This window comes from Halichoerus grypus, chromosome 13 (genome assembly GCF_964656455.1).
Source record: "Halichoerus grypus chromosome 13, mHalGry1.hap1.1, whole genome shotgun sequence".
NCBI classification, from domain to species: Eukaryota; Metazoa; Chordata; class Mammalia; order Carnivora; family Phocidae; genus Halichoerus; species Halichoerus grypus.
The window spans coordinates 76648843-76669804 of record NC_135724.1 but is presented as its reverse complement, the minus strand read 5'-3'; the positions used below and the strand labels follow the sequence as shown (position 1 = coordinate 76669804).

Genomic DNA, 20962 nt, shown 5'->3' with positions numbered 1-20962 from the left:
CACCCCCGGGCTGGCAGGGGTCCGGGGGAGTTGGGGCGTGAGCACGCCGGGAGCGGGAAGTGGGGAGAAGGAGGAGAAAGAGGAGGAGGAGGAGGAGAGGAAGTCCCCCGTGGCCACCCCGAGGGGAGGGCGGGACGGTGCCCGCGGGCACTCGGTCGGGAGAAGAGGGAGGGGTGGGCTGGCAGGGCAGCTCCGCCCGCTCGCCGAGGGGCTCCGACCGCCGGGCGCGCGCTCTCCGCCGACCCCCGGAGGGAGGGGCGGGGGCGGCAGCGCGTGCGCGGGCCGGCGGGCGCGCGCGGGGGGGGCGGGGCGGCGCGTGGCGACCCCGGCGGGCGCGAGGCTGAGGCGCGCGCGGGGCGCCGAGCGGGCGGCGGGGGCGCGCAGGCGGGAGCGCGCGGGGGGGCTGCCCCGGGGCGGCCCCCCCACGTCGGGGCGCGGCGGGCGGCGGCGGCGGGAGCGCGTCCCGTCCGGGTCCCGAGGAGCCGCCGCCGCCGCCGCCGCCGCCACCGCCACCACCGCCGCCGCCGCTCGCCAACATGGCGGACCTCGAGGCCGTGCTGGCCGATGTCAGCTACCTGATGGCGATGGAGAAGAGCAAGGCGACCCCGGCCGCCCGCGCCAGCAAGAAGATCGTGCTGCCGGAGCCCAGGTACCGGCCGCCGGGGCCCGCGCCGTCCCCCTGCGCCGCCGCCCCCCGCGGCCGCCAGCGACCCCCTGCGTCCGGGAGGGTCGGGCGCTCGGCCTCTGCCGTTCCCCCCCACCCCCCGCCCCCGGCCTCGCCGTTCCCGTCTCTGAAATGGGCCTCTGAGGGCTGCTGGGGGGACTCCGGCTGCGAGCGCCCCAAAGTGCCCAGCGCGGCGCCCGGAGCGCAAGAGCGCCCCAGCAACGGGCTGCCGGGATGTGGTTGTGACTTGGCTGGACCAGCTCCATCCCTGTCGCTCCCTTCTGTCCCATCCCTGCGTCTGGGACCAGCCCCATCCCTAGGGGCGTCAGTGCTCCTCTGCCAAGGCTCCCTTCTGCCCCATGCCTGCCCTTCCAGCCCCATCCCTATCCCTTCTGCCCCATCTCCGTCACCCCTCCAGCCCCATCCTTATGGGCTCCTTCTGCCCCGTGCCTGTGGCTCCCCTGGGCTGCCTCCTGGTCATTCCTTCTCTGGTTCCTGCTGCCCCTTTCGCCAACTGCGTCCTCTCCTCAGCTCGCCATGGGCTCCTTAGCTGGGGAGTGCAGGCTCCTTGCCTTTTGTCCCGGTACTTAAAGTGCAGTTTTCAGTGCTTGCTCCTCTTGAGGTCCAGTCTATTCCGCTTCCAATCTTCCTATCCTTTCCTCTTTTGTGCCCCCAGGCAGTGATGAGTGGCTTGTGACCCACACAGTTTTCTTTTTGGTGCTAAGTGTATCATCCCGGCGGCTTTCCTCAACTTGCAGATCCACTGGTGGTCACTTTAAACGCACATTGAATGGTTGATTCCAGACAGGAATTTGTTGTTTAAAAGACCAAAGAAGGGCCCGATTGAATTGGCGAGGGGTTTGGTGAGGGCCATACCAAGTTGTGATTTTATATCGCAAATGATTTATTATTGATGGAACTAGTTAAAGACTTCAGTGGTTCGTGTCATTAGCACCACCCCAGAAAAGATCGTTCAGCAGATTAATAGAGTTTCAAATAGTGTATCAAAGGATTAGGGTTGGATTTTCCTCCTTAGCTTCTTTTCTAATTAACACCATCATGAGTTGTACAGTGAATGTGCTAAATAGCTCTTGGTAGAATTGATGATAAAAAGAGGCATCTTCTATATGGTGAGTTGGAAACCATGCAATTTTGTAAAATATTAGAATCTAAACCAAAGCTTTTCTCAGTTGAAAGCACCAGTGTTTCAAGCACTATACACCCAAGATTGCTTAAATTGTTATCTTGACATAAGAAAAAAAATTTTTTTCTTTTAATGCTAAGTGATCGCCAGATAATTTTTACAAGTCCATTCATGAGCCTGAGCCCTACGACAGAGAAAATATCAGCCCCTTTCAGTTATTTGTTGCAAAAAGCCAAATTGTGTAAATGAATACGTGTTAGGTATTTTTGGCTTGCTTGCCCATTTTGTTAGTCCATGCATCTTGTTGGGCTTGCAGGGTGTGCTCTTTGATACGCAATGTCAAGCAGGGGAAATCAGGGAAGAGTACAGACCTTTTGGAGGGTTGTGAAATTAACACTCCGATTCCAGAGTCTAACATATCCGAAGCTCATTGAAAATCAGTGCTGTTTAAAATTTCTGGCAAATGAGAGCTACGTAAAACAAGAACCCCCAAACCAAACCTGAATTTCATTTTTAAAAAACTGCATTTTTATAAATGTGGTATTCAGTGCTTAATTCCTTTTTTCTTTTGCCTCTTCTACTCTTCCTAAAGGGCAGGGAGTCCTAAATATATGGAGTCTCTGTGTATAAAATCGAAAAATCTTAACTCACTGGCAGTTTTGTGGGGGCGATATATAATATTAAAATTAGGAACTTCTGTTCTTTTTTTTTTTTTTTTGAACTTAATGTGACTTCTGCTTTTTTAGTGTCCCTCTTGAGAACATACTTATATGTTTAGGATATTCACTTCCTTGTATGAATGCCTTTGTTTTTCAGCAGTATTCTTTGGTAACGCTGTCTTTTAAGGCAGAACTGGGAGATGGTGAGCATATTTCTCATGACATTTCAGAATTGAGAAATATCAAGAGGAGAGTAATTTTAGGAAACAGCTCTTAGTAATTATTATTCTGTTGCTATTTTTTAAAAATAGATTCTTAAATTAGGTTATTGGAACCTCCTCAAAGTATTCTAATTTGTTTTGTGTTTAATCTCAGTGGCTTTCGTTTTAGTTTTGTAATGTGACCATTTACATGTGTTAGGATTCTGTTACATTGAGATTATCAAGTAAAACATCTTTCGGATTTTTATCTACCACTGGATGGCAGGTAGTGGCCTGCCTGCTGGATTTTGGGGCGGGGGTGGGGTGGGTGATTGGGGGATTTCTCAACATGGTAAGAAAGTTAATATTCATAGTGGCTGGCAAGACTAGTATGATTCGCCTCTGTTGGTAAAGGATAGTGGTCAAATGGTTTCTGATAAGAGTTTCTCTTTCAGCTGCATTTTGGAGTGAACCATGTGATCACATCTTTGGTGCTCTTGAAAAAGATGTTTAGATTTGTATTTTTAGTATCTCAGTGAGGAGCATAACACTTGCCATTGGCCCATCACTAGTGACTTTTTCTTTCCAGCCCGATTATTTGAAATCACTGGAGTATTCTATATGCTTCCTCATTTTAGTTGCTTTGCCTCTTACGCAGTTTTAAGCAGAAAAGCAACAGGACTGCATAATCTCTAGCTAATTTAAATGAAATGTCGGGTCTGCCGTCCCCTGCCTATCACAGGAGACTCTCAGAAGATGGAACATTCTGCCCCGGGGAGATTTTGCTTCTCTGAGATAGCGAGAGGCAACCATTTTGTTATGTTGACACATTATTTAATTAACGAACCAATGAGTGTAAATCCCATAATAGCTGACTATTTGTTCAGATTACATAGCTGCTTCAGTTTACTGAAACATTAGTTGAGTTAATGTAGCTGATAATGGGATCTGTTGGGAATACTAACCCGTGACCCATGGGTTCATTGTGCAGGCCCAGTTAGAAACACGAGCATTCAGATGTGTGTGCCAGTTACCCTACTCCATGTGAGGGAAGAAGTGCTTTTATTTGATAGAGTCTAGGGTCAGCATCTTAAAGCCGTGGATCATGAGACCACTTGTACTTTAGGCTCGTTACTCTGATTAACCTTTTCCAATCAGAATGAAATTCAGTTGACTTGGAGTCACACGTAGTTGAAAGAGATTGAGTAACATGAACTTGACCCTTCCTCTACATCCTATGTCCATTTTGGGGACATTGACAGTTTTGGATCATTAATTACAAAGCTTGTCCTTCCAAAGTATTCAGACAATATGATAGGAAGTTCTGAAAACAACATTTGCAAGAGTCTTTGTAACTTACCTGGAGCATTTAGAATATCCTTAAGGACATCTGTGACACCTTTTATTACATCACTTCTATAGGTGGTTGTAGAGCCGTTTCTCCAAGCCAAGCATGGGGATACTGTGATGGACCCAACCACGGCATTGTCCTTCAAGGGGCGTGTGTAGTCTAGTGGGAAATACACAGTTGATTCAAGAAAGATGTTTACTTTAAAGTGCAATTTCTTGAAGATTCTCTTTGACCACAGACAAGTAGCATTTGGATGGCTTTTATGATCTATCGTCATAGAACTCATGTTTGCTAAGTGTTTTTACAATAATTTGTTAGTTATTCCCGTTGAAGAGCTATCTAGCCATAGTATACATAGTAACATGGTAATATTGCATCTTCCTATTTGTAAAACTATCAAATGGAATTGATCTTGGAAAGTAGCTCAGTTTTCTTCTTTTGTGGGAATGGAGTTTCTTCAGTAAGTTCCCTAACCCCAATCCGTGAGTGGTGGGTGGTGGCTTTGAACTAGTCCTCTCTGTTTTGGGTGTAGGGGATTCTATGCCTGTGTGCCCCCCTGCCTCCCAACTTTGAACTGAAAAGTCAGTGATGAAAGAATGAACAGCCTTCAGGAAAAAAAGTGTTCTTTGTCGTTGGGAGGAGTATTTCTGTGTATAAAACGGTAACAGTGTTCTTGCCTCTCTTCCACTACGGTACACATTCAAAATGTAATTTGTTCTGACCTTTCGGTTATTATTTCATTCTTGGTTCAGAGTCAATTTGTGCCAGTGACTTGAAAATGCAAGTACTGTGCGTAGTTGTCAATTCTTAGAAATAGATGTTCCAGTGCAATCAATTTTGGACCTAGAACTAGCTGCCCAAAACATTGTGAAATGTTTTGAATCGAGAGCCCAGTAGATCTCTTTGAGGTTCAGGCAGCCCCGGTTTGTATATGCAATGTGTTCTTAGAAGCAGTGTCTTAAAAGTGCTTTTCAGCATGCTGAATTTGGCTTTGCCAAACATCTGTTTGGACAAGACTGGAACTGTTGGATAGGGCGTCAAGGCTTGAAGCAGGGAAGTGTAGGTCTTTATCTGACAGCGGGTGGCAAAGCAGAGTAGGAAACATAGAGTAGTCAAGAGTAGGATGCCTGGGGTCCCTGCAGCCCTGATAAGGGAAAGAGAAGTTTTACTTCCATGAACTAGGAATAGAACAACTACCATTTATTGAGAGCTCACTCTCTCCCGGGGCACTTTGCATAATGAGTACATTTGTTCCCCACAAGACTGCTTGCTGCCTGGTGAGTAGCATCAGCCTCATCAGCACTGTTAAGAACTCTGCCCAGGTGACAGCCGAAATGCAGCCAAGGTGTAGTCGAACCCTGATTTCCCAGAATCCGGGTTCTTTCCTCCTGTCTGTGCCGTGGGGCCAACAGGGATAAGGAGCACCCCTCACCTTTTCTTTTGCAAGGAACAGACGACACAGTGATACTTTTTCATTTGGGAAAAGTATATTTTATGGGCCTTGTCTATCAGCTGCTGGTGCAGCATCTGAAAAGTCAGGACCGTCCTCAGAGACTGACGGAGAAAAGCTATTCCTCTGGGACCTGGAAAGCGGTAATTATGACTAAGTGAATAAGCAGTTTCTTCCTTATTTCCCATGAGGAGCTCGAGGGTTAAATGCCTATTCTGTTCAACATAAGAAGTGCAACCTTGCCACTGAGAAATTTGTAGAAGAGACTGCCTCAGCATCCCCCCCCCGCCCCTCCTGCCCCAAACAGAATTTCTATGGGAGTTATTATTTGGAAAAAAGAGCAGCCCCTGTCCCCCTCCCCCCTCTTCAGATATTTCCATTTTGGGAAAAAGAATAAAGGGGCGAAACAATATTTTTGGCTTTATTTGCGATAAAAAAATCACTTTCTCATTCAAAACAATCCTCCTTTGTTAATACACCGAGTGTTTGAGGAATGCTGAAAATTTTGATGAAAACAGGTTGTGTGTGCGGGGTGGTCTCGTCTGTCCTTATCCTTCTCTGGACATTGACAGTGGGGGAATGGAGACCATGGGCTGGGCAACTTTCACTGCATTGTCATGAAATTATTTGTATGTTTAGAAACTTCCATGCTCACTAGGCTGGATGTCTCCGGACCTGCTTCTGCTCCTACTGTTTCTCACATCTTTATTCTTCTCTGTATTGTCATTGATCAGCACTTACAACCCCTGGGACTTTCTTGACTGCTCTGTGGGTCTAAAATAAAATGCAGGGGAGAAGTAATACCTTGGCTTCCCATATTCTGTAAATGTTTCTTCTAATTTTGGAAGTCTTCTCCTGGGTCATCTGTGCTTCAACACGGAGCATCTGCAGATTGTAGAACTCTCTATATAGAGCGGTATAGAGAGGACAGTGAAAATATCTTTATAGTTCATTTACTCTGTGATTGGTGTTTTGTGACAGTCAGCCTCGACCCAGCCTTGGACCTGTGCTCTTGTCTGCTGCCATTTCCTTCTTCCGGGGTCTCAGGAGTAGGAAGAGGTGATTATATGAAGGTACCTAGGCCAGAGCTTCATCCTTGGTGAACTTGAAGATCACCTGTTTCATCCCTGGGTCCTCTCTACTACCTGCTGTACTATGATAGAGTTCTAGATCAGAAACCAGGAACTGTGGACCCGATTCCACTGGCAACTTGCCATGGGCCCTTAGTAAGTCATTTAAATTCACTATATTTAGTTTTCCCTGTCTGTACAATATGTATCTATTCATTTCTGATAACAAAATGCCCTACCCCCCCCAGTCTGTCTCTTGTGAGCATTTTCTATCCATGCAGTATATTTGTAAACAAGAGAGAACATTAATTTCAAACATTGATAACTCAAGAAAGGATTGGATGAAATATTAAAGGGTGATTTTTCTTTTATTTACACCACAGGTGGTTGCTGTAGGGATTATATGTAACACAAAACGTGACACCTTGAGAAAGTACAAAACAGTAGCAGATATAAAGCAGCATTGCGTGGAGCCCCTTGTGCTCTGAGGAAGCAGGCTTGGGAGCCAGGACTTCTGAAAAGTTGGTTTGTTGGCTCAGGCAGCAAAGAGCAAATGTTGACCCTTAGACACATAAGTAAGTGAATTTCCCAGATTTCTTCTCAGTTTTCTTCCTCTTGCTTTGTGGTGGCATTGTCTGTCTAGAACCTTGTACACATGATGCCTCACTCAATTCTTTTTCTTTCTTTTCTACTCCTCCCCCTTATTCCCCTTCTACCATCCCTCTTTTTCTTCCTTCCTTCCATCCGCCCACCCATCCATCCATCCTTCCATCCATCCATCCATCCATCCTTCCATCCACCCATCCTTCCATCCATTCTTTCTTCCATCCATCCATCTGTCCATCTGTCTGTCCTTCCTTCCTTCCTTCCTTCCTTCCTTCCTTCCTTCCTTCCTTCCTTCCTTCCATCCAACCATCCATCCATCCATCCATCTATCCATCCCCTCCTCCATCCATCCATCTTTCCATTAATCCATCATCTATCCATTAGGCTCTGGGCTATGTTGACCTTAGTGCATAGAGTTAACAAGCATGCTACTCTTAAATACAGATAACTAAGCAATTAGGAGAGTTAACTCATCCTTTGGAGGTCTTTGCTTCAGTAAAATGAACCCCAAATCATAGCCTAAAAGCAGCTGGCTTCAGTGTATTGAGCATAAGGGGATTCATTTCAGTATTCCTTAGACATTAATAGATTGCATGTTAATAACATAGCAGTGTAGTATCTCATGTTTGAAAAGATCTTGGAGGGCATCCAATTTAGTCATACATTGGATGGGTGACGTCCCTGTCTGACGTCCAGGCAGGTCATCTTTGAGGAACATCTTTGGAAACTCTGTGGTGTTGGAAAGTTCTTTTGCAGTCATTCTGTGCGCTGATCTTTTGCTATCCTTTTGTGGTTATGCCAAACAAGTTTAATCCCTTGTAAAAAGTGACAGGTTTTCCAGTATCTGAAGGCAGCTCCCCATCCCACAGGGCTTTCATGGGAAGCTGTCCCCCTGTTCCTTTAGTCACTCCCCAAATCTAGCTGAAGTCTGTATGTACTCTGTGTAATCTCTGCTTATCAGTCTGAACATTACCTGGCTAAATAAGAATATTAAAATTTACAAAGACTAAAAAGATACCTGTAAAATTACTATAATTAATTCAGTGATGGTAAAACGAGTGAAAAATCGTATTTCAAGTGTATGTTTGAGTCCCTAAAGTTCCATTATGGGGAGAAAATTTTTGGTTCCTCCAGTGATTTAAAATTCATTACATGAGTTTGATTAGGGGATTAACATTTCCATTAAGTCAGAATTTGGAAGCTAGGATAGGTTACACGTGTATTATGACAGGGACTGCCACTTGCCAAGTGCTAAGTAAGTTCCAGGCCCTGTATACTTCTTAGATAAGTATAGGCTAAAATATTTTAGGAAGAGAATGAGCTTTAATTATGCTGCAAAAGTCTTTTTCTGAGGATTTTAGGGCTTATGTTTCATACATTCAAGAACTTACACCTACAACTCCATTAGGAGTTTGCTGGGGAAGGCAGCAAGCATCTCCGTGTTCAGCAGGGCACGTTGACTGAAGAACGCGCTCTCCGTGTTTGTGCTTTGTGTAATTAAGTCAGTCCATCGTTCTTTGTTATTCTTCTAGAAAGAGCACTCTGGTTATATTTTCAGGTTACTCTAAATGTTCTGTATCTGCATTGCGTTCGATAAGGGCTTAAGTTAAAAATGAACTCGAAGCTACATGGGAAGGCATGTACGCAGCTGTCGAGTACGGCACGCTTTCATTTTGCATTGTGAATGTCTAAAGCTGAGATGACATTTCAGATGTGTCTTCTTTTACAAATATGAGACTTTTGCTATTTGGTTGGGAGGGGGTGGTAAACGAGGTACCTAGACTCCATTTAGAAACAGAACTAACCCTAACAGGCAAGGTCAAGGGATTTTAATATTCCTCTTTCATCCATCATTCTTTCCTTAACTATGTTTACTATTTCTTTTCTTATAATGACACCCTAATTGTGCGGTGGCTTTTGTCATCCCAACATTAAGTATAGACTAGAGTGTAAAGCTTTTGTGCTGGCGTCTGTGCTCCATTTAGGACTTGCTTCCTTCTCTTTGGTTGCCACTGGCAGTGGAGAAAAGCTGATTATTTATGCAAAATGTCACAACTAGAACTGGCCTAGAAGGGGAAGGTGTTTTCTGCACATTAGCAGTTTCTGAGTCATGCATGAGAGGGGATATACTTAGGTTCATGATCTCCCCCCCCCCCCAAAGAAGTGTGACAGTTTCTGTGGTCAGGGATTTCTTAGGGTTCAATCGTTTGCTTGGTTTTTTATTCCATAAGGAAAACCAGCCAGTGTCTCTGTGTGTCTCTGTCTTTTCACTAAAGTGCCCTTCTTAATGGGGAATGGGTGTTCAAATTATTTAAAAAAAAAAAAAAGATCAGGTTACAAAATAAGAAAAGCTTATTTTTTCCTGGCCTTTTCGTACTGGTTATCTCATGACCATCTAGGGATCTAGGGGTATGGTCTGTGATGGCAGAACAGACAGAAAAAGCAAGACTCTTTGGAAGTGCCTCATTGATTCCAACCTTCTTTTTTTTTTTTTTTTTTTAAAGATTTTATTTATTTATTTGACACAGAGAGAGACAGTGAGAGAGGGAGCACAAGCAGGGGGAGTGGGAGAGGGAGAAGCAGGCTTCCCACTGAGCAGGGAGCCTGATGTGGGGCTCGATCCCAGGACCCCGGGATCATGACCTGAGCTGAAGGCAGACCCTTAACGACTGAGCCACCCAGGCGTCCCTGATTCCAACCTTCTCCTCTTTGGAAGCTCTCTCCAGAACTGGGGCGTGACTTGGGTCAATACTGAAAGGATCTCGATGGCGATCCACTTGTTGGACTTAACATTTAGATCTGTATGTGTATATCAGCGAGAGCTGATCATTTATTTCATATTTATTTGATAGATTTGAATTGAGAGTTAAAAAACCTCACTAATACTTGTATGCAGTGCTTTATAGTTTTACATGTATGTACTGTTTTTAGTTTTTACAGTTATCCTCTATTGTGGTAGGTAGAAGTTTAAAAAAGAAAAAAAAAATGCTCCAGACTTGTCCACCATATTGAAAGGTACGTTTTGTCTATTTGGGCTGTCTCCATAGACACTAGTGTCCTTCCTGCGCTCTCTGGGATGACCCTCAGCCATTCAGACCCAGAAACTAGATTTTATCACTGCATTGAGCACATCTGTCTCTTACAGTAAAATGCATGCCAATCAGCCAAGTCTGCCTGACTAACCCATATTTTTCCTCGTGCCCAATGGTTCTTATTATATAGTTAAAGACCCTCTTGAGAATCAGATGAAGCTAGAGGCTCCCACTCCCCAGAATGCACTAATTCACCTAGTAGATTTATCTGAAAAGCCAAACTAAGTAGAATATCAAATTTACTACTTTATGCTCAACACTAATCTGCCAGGAGTTCAGATGCCTGAAGGCTGTGTGACCAGAGCATTCTCTCCTGGGAGTTTCCCTCGTGGAAGTGTACTGTTCCTCAGAAGGTAGGGCAGCCCGCATGGGCTCATGGCTGGAGGGGTTGGAATGTCCCGAGGGGTCAGAAACGTCTAGCCTGAGGCTTATCAGTTTCAGTAGCTGGGACCAAGTCACTTCCCCACGGGGTGGCTTTACGCTGGATGTGAAGTCCTTGAATTCCCTGGCAGTGATGACTTCTGTGATGACCTGTCCTTCCGGTTCTCACTGGGGGGCAGACCTCCTCTGGATCTGTTAAGACAGTTACTGAAGCCACAGCCAGGGCCAGCCAGCCCAGGAAACTTTGGCATTTCTCTGCCCTTTGTGTTACGTATTGATTTAAATCTTTACTCTCAGAGGGCACGCTTTCTTCCTTATTTTCAGATTCTTGGAAATGGCTCTACAATACTCATCATCTCCTTTAGAAGGAGGAAATTCAGGTTCAGAGAGAAACTAATTGTTCAAGATCACATTGCTAGCAAAGGGCTCAAAACTGCATTTTAATAGACACCTACAGACTATCTTTTGCCATATGAATCATCTAAGAAAAGAAGGTTCTTAGAACAGTGTCAATTTCAGATATTACCAACACAGTTTGAAAATGAATTGTCAGGACACCTGGGTGGCTTAGTCGGTTAAGCACCTGCCTTCGGCTCAGGTCACGATCTCTAGGTCCTGGGATCGAGCCCCGCATCACATCAGGTTCCCTGCTCAGCGGGGAGTCTGCTTCTCCCTCTCCCTCTGCCTCTCCTCCTGCTTATGTTCGCTCTCTCTCTCTGACAAATAAATAAAATCTTTGAAAATGAATTGTTTTCACCCAGTAAGGGTTATCAACTATAGGGATCTGATAAGGTACTCTGGTAGCTCACATATAATTTCATTGGCGATGTTGATTTAATAATAAATATATGAATAATTCCTTAAAAGACAAGGTATCATAAATTTCATGTTCAGTAATAGAGTTAGTTATCATTAACAATGGCCATGTTATAAATTGAGAAAGGCTACATGTCAAAGTTTCTTAATGTTTTCTGACCCTAGACGTCTTCTTGTAATTTCACAGGTACCCTTATCTTAAAAAACAAAAAGTAAAATTCTCTCTCTCTGTACATCAGCAGTACATGCGTGTCCTTGGCTTGAACCTACTTGTCTGTTTACTCTAGATACGTAAAGGAGTTTTCATGTTAACCGTGTTAACAGGCCATTCTAAATGGTGATAAGAAATTAATGAAACAGGTTGCACATTTAACCTTCACACGGAAAGGTTGTTGACATCATCCTGGGATAGGGTTGTTTGTCAGGAGCAAAGTAGTGAGTCCCTTTACAACCTGCCCTCTGTACCTACTGAGACACGTTCAGCTTGTCCTCATCGGTAACGTGGAGAGGCTTCTCAGTCTTTTGAATTGCTGCATGATGCATCATAAAACCGTTGCTGACCTAACCCAGTGTTCATAATCACAAGCGCCATGGCAGCGAATGTGCTGACCTGGGTATGTTCGGGCCTGTAGAATAGACCCCTAGAAGTAAGAGAGGGGCGTTTTCAGTTTTGCAAGATGATGCCAAATTGTCTTGTATGTTTTAAGGATAAATAGGGCTGCCTTCAGAAGTGTTAATGTTATTGTTAGTTTAAAATCATTTCATATAGACTATGTAAATACAGCCGGGTAATAAGAACCAAGATTTTAAATGTAAATGAAGAGATACAGGAGTATAAGACAAGAGCTAAGTAAAAACCCTGGTTAAATTTGAATTGGAAAGTCATTTTAGATTCATGATTTTTTTTGAGGGGAGGGTCTTATCACATATATATATGTGTCAGCTCCAGCCGTGGAAAAGCCTGAGAGACAACTGCTGTCCTCTTGCAGTGGGTACCCTTCACAAACACGCCTGCCTCTGGGCGTGGGCAGGGCCTGGGCAAGAAGAGCCTGGAGCTTCTGTTATCTGTTGTATCAGGAAAAGGAGCCATCCAAGAGTTGGGGTGGGCACCAGATCTCACAAGTGCAGGGGCAGAAAGAAGGGGTCCTCACTGGCGAAGGCAGGACAGTGTGACTATCAAAAGAATATGGCTACAGTTGATGAAAATACTCTGAATATATTCAAGCCCTTGTGGTGGGCAGAATAATAGCAGCCCCCCTCCCCCCAGATGTCCACGACCTAGTCCCCAGAACCTGTGAATATGTGAACATTACATGGCAAGAAAGTATTAGGATGCAGATGTAATTCAGGCAGCTGATGTGCAGACTTTAAAATAAGAGATTATTATCCTGAGTTATCCGGCTGTGCCCAGAACCATTGCAAGGAAGAGAGGCGAGTCAGAGTCAGAGTGCGGTAGCATGAGAAGGAATATCTGCCCTTTGCTGGCTTTGATGGTAGAATGGGGTCACAGACCAAGGAATATGGGTGGCTTCTCGAAGCTCACAAAGATAAGGAGATGGATACTCCCCTAGAGCCTCCACTAGGAACAAAGCTGTGCTGGCACTTTGATCTTAGCTGAGCAAGACCCATTCCAGACTTCTGACCTGCAGATCTGTGAGATAATACACTTCTCTTGTTTGAAGCCCCCAAGTTTGAGGTACTTTGTTATAGCAGCAGTACGAAGCTCATACATCCATGATATCGGAAAGGGAGATCTCCAAACAACACGGATAAAAACAGAACACCTTACTGATTACCACTGGTGGTCAAAATATGGTACCAACTCCATCCCCGAAAAGTGACAATCAAAAAGGTAAAGAATTTAGCACTTTTCTTACTTTTCATGTAAGAGCTACATCTGAGGGTGATCAGAAAGTCCTACTTGATGGGACATAATTCTTCCTTATAGGATTGCAGCAAATGTTAGAAGAGTCATCATTTTTGCAACTCTTTTTTTTTTTTTTTTAAGATTTTATTTATTTATTTGACAGAGACACAGCGAGAGAGAGAGAGGGAACGCAAGCTGAGGGAGTGGGAGAGGCTTCCCGCAGAGCAGGGAACCCGACGCAGGACTCGATCCCAGGACCCTGGGATCATGACCTGAGCCAAAGGCAGATGCTTAACGACTGAGCCACCCAGGCGCCCCCATTTTTGCAACTCTTCATGAAAGTGTTGATGTAGGCAAAGGTCATCAGAGTATGAACCCAATAGATGAAATGTCATGGGGAATTTGAAAAGGAGAAATCAGACTGTCACCAACTCAGTTTTCTAAGTAATTTTCACATCAATAAGAAAAAATACCTATGTACCTTCTTAGGCGAGGCAATATGAAATACCAAGACCATCCAGTACCAAGGCCATTCTCACTCCCAAATGTTGGCCTCGAATATAATCCAGTCTTTAGAGGTAAACTTTGAGCTTACAGGAAATAGAGCTAGAGGAACAGATTGGCCTTAGGAGGAAGTGAACAGATAAATCCAGAATGGGAGCCCTCCTCCAGACCGCTATCTTGGTGTCCTCAGTAAGTCACTGGTGTGACGATAACAAGTGGGTGGTGAAGAGAGGGAGATACTCTGGATTATAACAGATTGGAGAGGGAGAACAGGCCAATGAATGTGTGATCTTGATTACATTAGATTAGATCCTGGCTCAAAAGACACCTCTCAAGGAATTTTGGAAATTTGAATGGGAACTGAGTAGTAGATCTTCAGGAGTTATTATTTCGGGGAGGGGGGGTGTTGGGGAATAATAATAATAGATTGTATTTATGTAAGGAAAGTGTCCCTAATCTTTAGAAATGCAAACTGAGGTAGTAAGGGTAGAATGACATGCAGTCAGAGGTTTCAGGCTTTAAAATACTTTGAAAACTGAGGGAGAGGGATGCCTGGGTGGCTCAATCGGTTAAGCACCTGCCTTCGGCTCACTCAGGTCATGATCCCAGAGTCCTGGGATCAAGTCGCGCATCAGGCTCCCTGCTCAGCGGGGAGTCTGCTTCTCCCTCTCCCTCTGCCTTTCTCCCCATCCCGTTCCTACTCTCTCCCTCTCTCTGTCAAAATAAATATGTAAAATCTTTAAAAAAGGAAACTGAAGGGAAAGTCAGGGTGAGGATAAAAGCCGCAGACTAAAAACCTTGGCCGCTGTTCAGGGGGCGTTGAAGGCCAGTTATGGGGGCTCCCTATACTATACTCTTTTGCACGTTTGAACATTTTTAGAATTATGTTTAAAAACAACAGAGTAGCCGGCTAGACCCAAGGATCACAACTCTATGCTTGCAGGGCTGCTGGAAGCCTCGGGTAAGAGCGTTGGAGACTTAGGATATAAACTCCTTGTGGGAGCGTGCACACAGATGCAAGTCGTGCTGCATCTCCAACAACTTAGGCCCCGGGCGGTGGGGGGTGGTGTGCCCGGAGGACGAATGTGCTTTTTGGAAACCGCAGTAGGTGACTCAGAAAGAGACTCCATGACACCGATCGCAAAGGTGTGGGTAGGGTTTTAGTCAGTTCACTTGCAGCCAGAGTCCTGACTAATCCAAGTGGTGTGGACAGATTTACAACCTGTTGACCTGAGGAATGATGAAGGGGGAAAAAAAAACACACAAGAAGGATTTCTAAGAGAGAAAGCACAGTAAGAAATGAAACTTTAGAAAACGATATCCATTTACCCCCCTGGGTGCAAAAGACTTCACTGAACTTCATGACTCTCATTTAAATCATAGCTCCGATATTTAAATTTAGCAGGAAAAAAATAATAACCCTTGCTGTTTACGACGATCTACCCTGTAAGCATCCTTCCAGCACCTAATGAAACTATGAGATGCAAAGTCTCTCTTACTGAAATGACTTTAATAGCTTTCTATTTTTAAGTTATTTGAATATTAATTTGTCAAAACATTTCAAAATAATTATTTTAAAATAAGTGTTTTCTAATGCGTTGTTCTAAACCAGACCTCACTAACTACCGTAATTACCGACAAGACCCAGTATGGAGAAAAACAAAACTTTATTAAGACCGAGATAACCTGGATAAATGGAGAGCTACAAGATATTTCTAGGTAAGAAGGAAGACGCAGTTTGGGAAGATGTCGGTTCTCTTCAAGAGAATCTCTAAATCCAAGGCAGTCCCAATCAAAATCCAAACGAGAGTTTCAAGGAACTTGAAAGCAGATGACCCTTCATCTAGAAGAGAAGAATGGGCAAAAATAACCAGTCCCATTTTGAAAAAAATGAAACAATGGGGAATCTGCTCCGTCAAAAAGAAGACATTGCTGTAGCAGTTACACCTGTGCTTTTGGTGTAGGCACAGACACACAGAGCCCTGGCCCACACATGCAAAGCCGTGTATGTGTGAATTTGGTTTATGCATAAAGGTGACATTTCGAGTCTGGTGGGGAAAGAATGGTGTGTGATCACTGGCTGTCCAAGTTATAATCCCTTCACATTGTATAAAAAAAGTAAATGTCAGAGTGTTCAGTGAGATAATCATAAAAATATTAAAAATATGAGAGAATGTATTTTTTTTTTACTCGAGTATAATAAAAGGTTCTTGTAAGCAACCCCCAAAGCTGGAAGCTCTGAAGGAGAAGATCAGTGGATACGATGATATGATCACGCTGAGTTCTCGTAGGACAATAGGTATCATATACCAAACTGAAAGACAAGTCGAAGAAAAATTATATTGACCGATCTTCTGTGGAGCATATTTTAGTTTGTGAATCCGTTTGCCCAGACCAGACGGTGCTCATGCACTGAGGTCCCAGCCTGGTTCACGTTGTCTCGGGGAAGAGTGGGAGACGATAGGTCTGGGTGGTGTTTGGGGGACGAGGAGGTACAGCGACTTGTGTCCAGTGAATCAGGATTTTTACCAGTGGTAGAAACAGAATGTCATCTGTCAGTCTTTGGAAAGGAAGTGTTTGCTTTAAAAAAAGCCACGAAGAGCTGACATTAATCTCATGGGTGGTAAGGAAGGTATGCTTTGCACATAGTTAGAAAAATAAAGGAGTCTAAAAGTAGGAAGCGTTTGTGATCTGGCATTTATGTGTGTGTGTGTGTGTGTGTGTGTGTTTTAATTGCCGCTGTCGTCTGTCCATTTGGTTCAGTTATTTGGTACAAGCTGGCATGACTTATAAGATCCTTCTCGAGTGGTCCCATTGCGCTCTCTCTGATTTCGTCTTTGCCAGAGGCCCCTCAGGTTCTGTGCTTCAGTTGCCTGGGCTCTGCAGCCCCTGTTGAAGCTTACTTGCCACATTGGACTGGGGCTTCCTGTTTACTCCTCTGTCACCCTTGTAGACATGGGCTCCTCTGGGGCAGACACACGGGAGGACTCACTGTGTGTATCCCTGGTGTCACCCACAGTGGCCGGCTGTCTCACAGAAAGGATGCAGGACATATTTTGAATGAATGAATGAATGATTACACGAACAGATGAATGCATCAGCTTTTCCTCCCCGAGAGGATGGAGATACACAGATACTTAGAGTACACTTGGGGCAAGTGGTATAGCAGTGCCACAGGACATGCAGGGGAAACCCAAGTGACTTACCTCTGCAGGAGATGGGGAAGGCATCGCAGTGTCAGTGACCCCCGGCCTGGACCCTGGGGGATAAGTAGGAGGTTTGCATGTAAAAGGAGGCATTAGGAGGACTGGCATGGACAGAATCATTGAGCGGTAAAAAAAACCAAGCATGACTGCTCTGGGAGAAAGACAGAGGCAGGATGCAGGTGATGAGGTGGGCTGGGGCCCCTTTGGAAATGCTGCCTGTAACATGCTAAGGAGTTTGGACGGTGGGCAAAATGAGAGGCCCTTGGAATCTTGTAAATGAGATAATGACGTGGAAACTTGCTCTTGGAAACAAGGAGGATGCTCCAGACCCTGCTACAGACTGTCCTGGCCTCGGTCTCTCCCTCGTCCTCCGAGGCTTAGCTGTTCCTGTGCTGTTGCCGATTCAGAAGTATTGTGGAAAAATGAAGGTGAATGGATCCTAACATGATCATCGTAACTGATTCGAAGGGATGGTGTAGAGCATGAGGTTTCGTAGTTTTGATTAGGTAAGCTGATGACCCCATAAATGTGTCCATCCTTCCAATTGTATCTGTTCAGGGACGACTTTTGTTAACATGATGGGTTTTCTCGGACCAGTGAAATTCAAGTTATGTTTAGTGTCATTTTAATATCAGGTAATATATTGCAAAGGAAAAGGCATTAAAAAGCTGATATGGGTTGTCAAAATATTGTAGAAAAAAACACAAAGGAACTTAAATTCACATTTAGCTTAATTGGGTTGTGATTGTCTAAGTGTAGATTGCCTCATACTGAAATGTTTAATGTTATGCAAATTGTATGCAAGACTTTCCTGCCAAAGATCTGGTGAACCAAGGAACCTCGAGAAGAGTTGACATTAAACCATACCAGATACTCTTACAGACCTCTTCAGAGTCTATCTGGCAGAATTCAGTGGTTTTAAATCTAGTGGTGGAGTTTTTATTGTGACTTGGGATAATGTAGCTCTATTTTGGGTGTTTAATGAGCAGTTAGTGGAAAATATTTAGTAACTACATATAAAAGAAAGCAATTTCCTTTTGGGGGAATTGAATCTTTGTAAGACTGCTTAGTCATCTCATCTTTAAAAAAATCTGCCTTTTGGGTTTCTTGGTGGTCAGTAATGGTAATCACTCATTTGTATCGTGCTTCTTACAAAGCAGTCTCTTATCTTGCTTTATCTTCACAACTACCTTATGTACCCTCATTTTTTATTTTTTAGGTGATATGTCACATACTATTAGAGATATTTGTTTAAACGCATTTTGTTTTGGACATCAGAATAAAACAGAATTAAACCTCGTAGAGAATATAGAGGCTTTTAATAATGGGAATTGGCTAACTAGGTCATAAATATTGTAGTTTCTCTGTTAGTAAGATGTTCAAGTACGACTTAGCCTGCCTAGTCCTTGGCCAGTAGAGAGCAGATCTTTCAAGAACTTCAGTAGCAGAAAAAAATTTTAAATTATGATACAATATTTATTATACTTACCTTGTGTGGTATTTATATGGCAGGACCCCAATAGGTCATGATGGGTAGGGTTGATATATCTCTAACCATTTGGCATTAAATTTTTTAAAAAATTCATTAGGCCTCCAAGCAATATATAGGGTTTTATATATAGTATATATGCCTTATTTTGATGAGGAGGTATGTAAAGAAATGGTTCAGGAGTCTGGAGCCCAGAATTTGATTTTTTAAAAAACTTTCTGTAATGAAAATTTTAACCACGTACAGAGAGAATAGTATAATGAAATTGATGTAGCAATTACTCAATTTTATATGTTATCAACACATAGCCAATCTTGTTTCATCCATACCTCCTAATTCCCTTTAGATTATTTTGAAGCAGATGTAGACATAATAGATCATTTCATCTGTAAAATTTCTGTATGTATCACTAAAAGATAACTCTTTTAAAATATAAAAATATAATACATTGCCATTGCTAAAATGTAATACTTTCTTAACATCAGATATTCAGTCTGTATTCATATTTCTCCAGTTTTTAAAGAAATTTTTTTACTCGAATTGAGTTTTAAATAAGGTCCATCCATTATGCCTGTTATTTCTTTTACATTTTTTTTTTTTTTTGAACTATGGGTTCCTGTCCATCATTTTTCCCTCTTGAAATTTTTTTGTTAAAGAAATAGGGTCAGGTGTTGTAGAGAATTTCCAACACTCAAGATTTTGCTGATCACCTCCTTGTGATATAATTTTAGAAAACCCAGCTTTTTTGAGGTATAATTAATGTAAAATGAACTACATATCTCAGATGTCTAGTTTGGCAAAATTTGTCTATACCTGTGAAGCCGTTACCAAAATTAAGACAACAAGCACATACATTATGTCACCTTCCAACAATTCTCAATTCCCTGACACCAACTGGGTGTCCTGCAATTGGATTCAATTCTGATGCTAACCACCCAGAGTTGGCACAGACTCCCAGGTTAAGGGCTCAGTCCCACAAGACTGCCCCACTTCAGATGCCAGCTGCAAATGGGGTCCTATCTGCATTACTGTCTGGCTGACTGCAAGTTTGAGAGTCCCATGATCTTCCCCTTACGTTTGGTATTTCCCTGGCACGACTCCCAGAATTCAAGGAGATGCTATACTTATGGTTCGTTTTGTTGTAAAGGATACAAATCAGGAACTTCAAAGGGGCTGTTACATAGGGCAAGGTCTTGTGGGAAGGGGTGGAGTGGAGCACCTCTTTCCCAGCACATCCATGGGTTCACCAGCCTGGAAGCTCTCTAGACCTCATCGTTCTAGAGTTTTTATCCAAGTTTCATTACGTAGGCATGCTTAATTATGGTCACTGGTAGTTGAACTCAATCTCTAGTCTCTCAGATGTCAAGTGGTGGGGCTAACATTTCCAACCCTCTAATCACATGGTTGGTTCCTCTGGCAGCTGGCTCCATCCTGAAGCTGTCTAGGGGCCTACCAAGAGTTACCTCCATTAGCATTAACTCAGGTAGGGCTGAAAAGGGCTTATTATGAATAAGATACTTCTACCACTAAGAAATTCCAAGGCTTTTAGGAGCTCTGTGCCAAGAGATGTATGTATATTATTTTACCATATACATCATCCCCCCAGTGTTTGCTCCTGCCTCTTTATAATCAAACAGTGTGTTCTCTCTGTCTCTGTCTGTCTGTCTGTCTCTTTTGACCTGGCTTCTCTTACTCAGAATCATTATTTTGAGTTCCATTAGACAGATTGGATGAAATGGACAAATTACTTAAAAGACACAAGTCACCTAAGCTAATTCAAGAAGAAACAGAAAATATAAGTAGCCCTACATCTATGAAAGAAATGGAATGTGTAAGTTTCAAACCTTCCCACAAAGAAAATTCTACTCACATGATTTCACTGATGAGTTCTATCAAATATTTAAGGAATAATTAACACTATCAATCACCAACTCTTTTAGAAAATAGAGGAGAAAGGAATTATCCCCATCTCCTTTTATGAATCATATTATCCTGATACCAAAACCAGAGAAAGCGATTGCAAGAAGAGGTAAGACTTCTGTACTGAGAGCTACAACATAGCAGTGAGAGAAATTAAAGAAGACCTAAGTAAATGGAGAAGTATGTCATATTTATGGATTGTACACTTCATATTATTAAGAGGTTAATTCCCCCCAGACTGATTTATAGATTCAGCACAATCCAAATCAGAGCCCCATCAGGCTTTTTCTGGGAAGAAATTTCCGGGAAAAAACTTAAATGGAAATGCAGAGGACCTAGGATAGCCAAAAAATGAACAAACAAACAAACCAAAAACCCCACAAAAGCAGTAAAACAAAGTTGGATTACCTGATTTCAAGACAACTCTAAACCTCTAGCAGTCAAGACAATGTAGTATTGATGGAAGGATAGAGATACAGATCAATGAAATAGGATAGCCCAAAGATAGACCTACCCAAATTTAGTGTTGCATCAACAAAGGTG

General features: G+C 43.3%; 1 protein-coding gene across 6 annotated transcripts in view; it reads left to right on the top strand.

Annotated features, from left to right (window-relative positions):
- Window positions 1-485: 485 nt before the first annotated feature.
- The window catches only part of GRK3 (G protein-coupled receptor kinase 3), a 124462-nt gene continuing 103985 nt past the window's right edge, over window positions 486-20962 (top strand). The window contains exon 1 of one of the 6 annotated variants that reach the window (XR_013443478.1): window positions 486-649. Coding sequence is in view for 3 of the 6 variants with exons in the window: in XM_078060838.1 (XP_077916964.1) it covers window positions 537-649 (113 nt within the window). In the remaining 3 variants the exon portion in view is untranslated. Of the gene's footprint in view, window positions 650-17496; window positions 17517-20962 lie in introns of those variants that run through there. The other 5 variants (XM_078060838.1, XM_078060837.1, XM_036105195.2 and 2 more) reach the window with 5 other exon arrangements.